At 44.0% G+C, this 7500-nt stretch overlaps 1 protein-coding gene across 4 annotated transcripts in view; it reads right to left on the bottom strand.

Annotated features, from left to right (window-relative positions):
* Nucleotides 1-7500, bottom strand: part of mrtfbb (myocardin related transcription factor Bb) — a 257515-nt gene that overhangs the window by 13181 nt on the left and 236834 nt on the right. For all 4 annotated transcript variants that reach the window (XM_061905325.1, XM_061905324.1, XM_061905328.1 and 1 more), the window contains 2 exons: nucleotides 2949-3035; nucleotides 1014-1261 (listed from right to left, as the gene is read on the bottom strand). In XM_061905325.1, coding sequence (XP_061761309.1) covers nucleotides 1014-1261; nucleotides 2949-3035 — 335 coding nt within the window. The remainder of the gene's footprint in view (nucleotides 1-1013; nucleotides 1262-2948; nucleotides 3036-7500) is intronic.

Raw genomic sequence — 7500 nt, 5'->3', positions numbered from 1 at the left:
CTTATTCCCTTTGGGGTCGCTGGTGCCTATCTCAGCTACAATCGGGCGGAAGGCGGGGTACACCCTGGACAAGTCGCCACCTCATCGCAGTATGTGTAGAAATCTTTATTCATAATTGAATCACTTGTTTATTTTTCAACAAGTTTTTAGTTACTTTTATATCTTTTTTTCCAAATAGTTAAAAAAAAAAAGAGCAATATTTTGCACTGTTATACAATTTAATAAATCAGAAACTGATGACATAGTGCTGTATTTTACTTCTTTATCTCTTTTTTTTTTTCAACCAAAAATGCTTTGCTCTGATTAGGGGGTACTTGAATTACTAAAAATGTTCACAGGGGGTACATCAATGAAAAAAGGTTTAGAACCACTGCTCTAAAAGCCATAGATGTTATTGTCACATATTCATGTACAGTAGATGGCAGTATTGTCCTGTTTAAGTGTCACAACATTGCTGTTTACGGCAGACGAACTGCTTTACGGTAGACGAAAACGTGACTGCTGTTGTTGTGTGTTGTTACCGCGCTGGGAGGACGTTAACGAGACTGCCTAACAATAAACCCACATAAGAAACCAAGAACTCGCCCTCGATCATTCTACAGTTATAAAGTCATTGGGCACGCACGCTGTTTATATTGTGGGAAAGCGGACGTGAAAACTGGCTGTCGACATGTCACTTGGGTCCGCATGGAGCTGGAGGGGGCGTGGCCTCCAGCTCCGCCTGAATTTCGGGAGATTTTCGGGAGAAAATTTGTCCCGGGAGGTTTTCGGGAGAGGCGCTGAATTTTGGGAGTCTTCCGGAAAATCCGGGAGGGTTGGCAAGTATGGGGTCCAGCGACCCCCCGCGACCCCAAAAGGAGACAAGTGGTAGGAAATGGATGGATGGATGGATGGATGGATAGTATCGCGGTATACCGTATAACCCTAGTACAGTGTGAAACTCGACTCGCGTAGTAACCTAACTTGTACGAGCGAAAGGTAATTAGAAAGAGTGTGACACATTTGCTCCTTACTTGTGCGTGGCAGGTGGCGCCCCCTGCTGGCAGTAGTGCTGCTGTCTGAGGATCTGCAGCTGCAAGAACTGCTGCTGCTGCTGCAGGATGCGTCCGTAAGCGGAGTCCATGCGCGCCGCCATCGGCTGCAGCTCCTGTTTCTGGTCCGGGGGGATGTACTGATGATACTTCAGCTTGCGTATCCGCGGCTTGGCCTCGCGGCTCTTTTTGCCGCGGCTCTTTTCAGCCGGCGTCTTTGGCGGGATTTGCTGCGGAGCGAACAAAAACACGCGCAAGATAAGGTCAAACAAAGACGGCGTGTGCTCTTGTACAAACCCCGTTTCCATATGAGTTGGGAAATTGTGTTAGATGTAAATATAAACAGAATACAATGATTTGCAAATCATTTTCAACCCATTTTCAGTTAAATATGCTACAAAGACAACATATTTGATGTTCAAACTGATAAAAAAAAACCAAAATCAATAACTTTAAAATTTGATGCCAGCAACACGTGACAAAGAAGTTGGAAAAGGTGGCAATAAATACTGATAAAGTTGAGGAAAGCTCATCAAACACTTATTTGGAACATCCCACAGGTGATCAGGCTGATTGGGAACAGGTGGGTGCCATGATTGGGTATAAAAAGAGCTTCCCAAAAAATGCTCAGTCTTTGACAAGAAAGGATGGGGCGAGGTACACCCCTTTGTCCACAACTGCGTGAGCAAATAGTCAAACAGTTTAAGAACAACGTTTCTCAAAGTGCAATTGCAAGAAATTAAGGGATTTCAACATCTACGGTCCATAATATCAACAAAAGGTCCAAAGAATCTGGAGAAATCACTCCACGTAAGCGGCATGGCCTGAAACCAACATTGAATGACCGTGACCTTCGATCCCTGAGACGGCACTGTATCAAAAACCGACATCAATCTCTAAAGGATATCACCACATGGGCTCAGGAACACTTCAGAAAACCACTGTCACTAAATACAGTTTGTCGCTACATCTGTAAGTGCAAGTTAAAGCTCTACTATGCAAAGCGAAAGCCATTTATCAACAACATCCAGAAACGCCGCCGGCTTCTCTGGGCCTGAGATCATCTAAGATGAACTGATGCAAAGTGGAAAAGTGTTCTGTGGTCTGACGAGTCCACATTTCAAATTGTTTTTGGAAATATTCGACATGGATTCATCCGGACCAAAGGGGAAGCGAACCATCCAGGCTATTATCGACGCAAAGTTTAAAAGCCAGCATCTGTGATGGTATGGGGGTGCATTAGTGCCCAAGGCATGGGTAACTTACACATCTGTGAAGGCACCATTAATGCTGAAATGTACATACAGGTTTTGGAACAACATATGCTGCCATTTAAGCGCCATCTTTTTCATGGACGCCCCTGCTTATTTCAGCAAGACAATGCCAAGCCACATTCAGCACGTGTTACAATACCGTGGCTTCGTAAAAAAAGAGCGCGGGTACTTTCCTGGCCCGCCTGCAGTCCCATCGAAAATGTGTGGCGCACTATGAAGCGTAAAATACGACAGCGGAGACCCCGGACTGTTGAACGACTGAAGCTCTACATAAAACAAGAATGGGAAAGAATTCCACTTTCAAAGCTTCAACAATTAGTTTCCTCAGTTCCCAAACGTTTATTGAGTGCTGTTAAAAGAAAAGGTGATGTAACACAGTGGTGAACATGCCCTTTCCCAACTACTTTGGCACGTGTTGCAGCCATGAAATTCTAAGTTAATTATTATTTTCAAAAAAATAAATAAAGGTTATGAGTTTGAACATCAAATATCTTGTCTTTGTAGTGCATTCAATTGAATATGGGTTGAAAAGGATTTGCAAATCATTGTATTCCGTTTATATTTACATCTAACACAATTTCCCAACTCATATGGAAACGGGGTTTGTACGTCACATAGTTATGATGCCGGGTGCAAGCGTCACCTTTATCAGCAAAACAACGCTCGGCTGCGACGGAACCTCGGGTTTCTCACTGGCACGGGGCGAGGTGGCGTCGGACGGCGAGGAGTGCTGAGGGAAGGAGAAAACAGAAATGGGAAAAACAGGACAATAAGCCAGAGTCTTCCAAAAGACATTCCCAAGTTATGCTGGCCCTTTAACACGTGGGTCCAACATGTCTCACTGTGTTGACATCTGTTTAAAGACTTGACTTCACCAACGTTTTGTTTTTTTCCTCCTCCTACATGTTTAGTTTGGCCAGAAGGAGCCAATATGGTTCCTTTGGTCGAGTGTGAACAGAATTATCTGAACCCTGTGTCACCAAACAAGTGGACTGACACCACTTGCTCTTGAACCTAAGTTTGGTTCGCTTCATCCCGGATCAAACTAACACTTCACCTACCAAAGACACGGAGCAGTACCGAATCACTACTTAAAAATATAAATAATGGATCTTTTTGTTCAAAAAACAGTATATATTTATTCCTAAGGAATCTGGTGACTTTCTACTTGAACAGACTAAGTCAGGGGTGCCCACACTTTTTCTGCAGGCGAGCTACTTTTCAATCGACCAACTCGAGGGGATCTACCTCATTTATATATATCATTTATATTTATTTATTTATGAAAGAGACATTTTTGTAAACAAGTTAAAAGTGTTTAATGATAATACAAGCATGTGTAACACATATAGATGTCTTTCTTTCACAAAGACAAGAATATAAGTTGGGGTATTACCTGATTCTGATGACTTGCATTGATTGGAATCAGACAGTAATGATGATAACGCCCACATTTTCAAACGGAGGAGAAAAAAAGTTGTCCTTTCTGTACAATACCACATGAAAGTGGTTGGTTTTTGGCATCTAATTCATCCAGCTTCCATACACTTTACAAGAAAAACATTGGCGGCAAATTCCGTAGCTTGCTTGATTGACATTCACGGCACCCGAGGGTCTTGTGAGATGACGCTGGCTGCTGCCAGTTCATTATTATGAAAAAATGACAGAGAGGAAGGCGAGAAACACTTTTTATTTCAACAGACTTTCGCGCCGTCCCTTCCGTCAAAACTCTAAAGGCCGACTGCACATTTCCTATCTTCACAATAAAAGCCCTGCTTCATGCTGCCTGCGCTAACAAAATAAGAGTCTCAGAAAGCTGGCGTGCACAAGTGATGTGCACGCCAGCTTTCTGAGGGATCGCTTGTGCACGCCAGTTTTCCGAGACTCTGTATTTAGTTAGCGCAGCCAGCATGAAGCAGGGCTTTTATTGTGAAGATAGGAAATGTGCAGTCGGCCTTTAGAGTTTTGACGGAAGGTTCGGCGCGAGAGTCTGTTGAAATAAAAAGTGTTTCTCGCCTTCCTCTCGGTCATATTTTCATAATAATGATCTTGCAGCAGCCAGCGTCATCTCACAAGAGCCTCCGGTACCGTGAATGTCATTTAAGTGACGTCTTGGTGAAGATTGATGATCACTAATTTTTAGGTCTATTTTTTTTAAAAGCCAGGCTGGAGATCGACTGACACACCCCCCGCGGTCGACTGGTAGCTCGCGATCGACGTAATGGGCACCCCTGGACTAAGTGAACAATTCAATCATATGAAACAATACAAAGGTCCTGGGTTCAATCCTGCGCTCGGGATCTTTCTGTGTGGAGTTTGCATGTTCTCCCCGTGACTGCGTGGGTTCCCTCCGGGTACTCCGGCTTCCCCCCACCTCCAAAAAACATGCATGACTACTGCAACGTACTTCTTGTCAGGATCCCCAGCAAGAAAATTCAGAAGCTGCAGTACATACAGAATAGTGCCGCTAGGATCCTGACGAGAGTGCGGAAATACGACCATATCACACCAACTCTAAAATCCCTTCACTGGCTTCCTGGTCCACTCAGGATTGAATACAAAGTCTCCCTGTTAACTCACCAGTGCCTCCATGGAAAGAAAGTACTCACCCCCAAATCCTCCACACGACACCTTCGCTCCAAACAGGCAACCTTCAAGGACAAAGCTATGAACTATGGGAGAACACTCTCCCTGACCACCTGAGGGCACCTCAGACTGTGGATGCTTTTAAAAAAGGCTTGAAAATTCTTCTTTTTAAAAAAGCCTTTTTATAAATATTTGCATACTAGTTCTTGTCAGACTTGGGCTTGGATTAAGGTTGTTTCTTCGATGCAGAGAATGATTTGCACGGGCGAGACGTGACTGTGAGTACATGTTTATTTATTTAACACTATAACTAATAAGACAAACAAAAGGCACGCACGAGGGCGGAAGTACAAAACTAGGCTGTGAAACAAAAGACTAGCATAAATGCTGCAAACTACAAACATGAAACAAAAACACTTGCTCGATTGGCATGAATAATAATGAACTATAAACAAAACTAGCACAATGGCATAAATACAAAAACTTACACGGCGTGTGTGAAGATCCCAAGACCAAGACAAGAAAAAGAGTGACTTAAATAGCTATAATCATTAGTGAAAACAGGTGTGAGGCTGAGAACAGGGACGTGACATGACGGGTGAAAACTAACAAGTTGGCATGGCGACGAAAACAAACCAGGAAGTGCCAAGACAGAACTAAATGTCCAAAAAACTAAACATAACCTGAGCAAAACATGGCAAAAACCAAAACATAATCTCACAGGCGTGACAGTTCTAGCTATTAGGCTGTTCTAGTTTTTATATTTTATTTATTTTTATTATTATTTTCTTTTAATACACTTTAGCACTTTGAGGTTGTTTGCTCAATGTAAAGTGTTTTTATTTACAAACAAAATCTATTATTATTATAAACACTAAATTGACTCTAGTGTGTGAATGTGATAGTGAATGTTGTCTGTCTGTCAGTGTTGGCCCTGTGATGAGGTGGCGACATGTCCAGGGTGTAAACCGCCTTCCGCCCGATTGTAGCTGAGATGGGCTTCAGCGCCCCCCGCAGCCCCGAAGGGAATAAGCGGTAGGAAATGGATGGATGGGTGGATGTAAAAAAAATCTGTGTTTCTTTTTTTTGTAATGTTGCCTATCATTCACACTCACTATGTAAGACAAAAACACATATTTTTCTATATTAATGCATTATATAAATAAATGCGATCAAAAGTCTGCTTACAACAACAGAGCCTATGGGATATCTTTTATTCTGCCAACAAAACCCTTAAAAACCTCCAAACACCTCCATATATACATGATTTCCGTATATCTGTAATATAGTAATGGGCTCAATTATAATGACATTTAATATTCATGTATTTTGATCATTTTAAGCATATGTTGCGCTAAGGCTGGGCTATATATCGATATACTCGATATATCGCGGGTTTGTATCTGTACGATATCGTCAATGCGTGGACTTTGGCGTTTGTTTTTCCGGGATGCAAAGGAAAGTTGGCGCGGGCAAGGCGTGAAGGTAGGGACATATTTATTAATTAATACAAAAAAAAAGGAACAAAAGGCGCGCACAAGGCGGAAGTACAAAAACTTGCAAAGGCAGAAACTATGAACCTGAAACAAAACTCGATAACTGTGACATGAAAAAACTAAAACTTACGTGGCATGGCAAGAAGCATAACTATGGACCGGCATGAGTAACAGAGGTAAAATCGCCAGGCTGACTTCCTGGCAACTTTCGGTTTAAACAAGTGACAAGATTAGTGAAAACAGGTAGGGACTCCAAATGTGACACAGGTGAAACTAGTGGTTGCTATGGTGACAAAACGAGTGAAAAAGCAGGAACTGAGTGTCCGAAAACAAACAGCACATGGCCAAACAAAAACATGATCAACAGACATGACAGATATAGAAAATGACTATATCGCTGGATCGGTTCGCAGCAGAGTGTGAAGCGACCGGAATGAGAATCAGCACCTCCAAGTCCGAGTCCATGGTTCTCGCCCGGAAAAGGGTGGAATCCCATCTCCGGGTTGGGGAGGAGACCCTGCCCCAAGTGGAGGAGTTCAAGTACCTTGGAGTCTTGTTCACGACTGAGGGAAGAGTGGATCGTGAGATCGACAGGCGGATCGGTGCGGCGTCTTGAGTAATGCGGACGTTGTACCGATCCGTTGTGGTGAAGAAGGAGCTGAGCCGGAAGGCAAAGCTCTCAATTTACCGGTCGATCTACGTTCCCATCCTCACCTATGGTCATGAGCTTTGGGTCATGACCGAAAGGATAAGATCACGGGTACAAGCGGCCGAAATGAGTTTGGGGCTCTCCCTTAGAGATAGGGTGAGAAGCTCTGCCATCCGGGAGGAACTCAAAGTAAAGCCGCTGCTCCTCCACATCGAGAGGAGCCAGATGAGGTGGTTCGGGCATCTGGTCAGGATGCCACCCGAACGCCTCCCTAGGGAGGTGTTTAGGGCACGTCCAACCGGTAGGAGGCCACGGGGAAGACCCAGGACACGTTGGGAAGACTATGTCTCCCGGCTGGCCTGGGAAGGCCTCGGGATCCCCCGGGAAGAGCTAGACGAAGTGGCTGGGGAGAGGGAAGTCTGGGTTTCCCTGCTTAGGCTGTTGCCCCCGCGACCCGGCCTCGG

This window comes from Nerophis ophidion, linkage group LG07 (genome assembly GCF_033978795.1).
Source record: "Nerophis ophidion isolate RoL-2023_Sa linkage group LG07, RoL_Noph_v1.0, whole genome shotgun sequence".
NCBI classification, from domain to species: Eukaryota; Metazoa; Chordata; class Actinopteri; order Syngnathiformes; family Syngnathidae; genus Nerophis; species Nerophis ophidion.
This window is presented reverse-complemented; position numbering and strand designations above follow the sequence as displayed.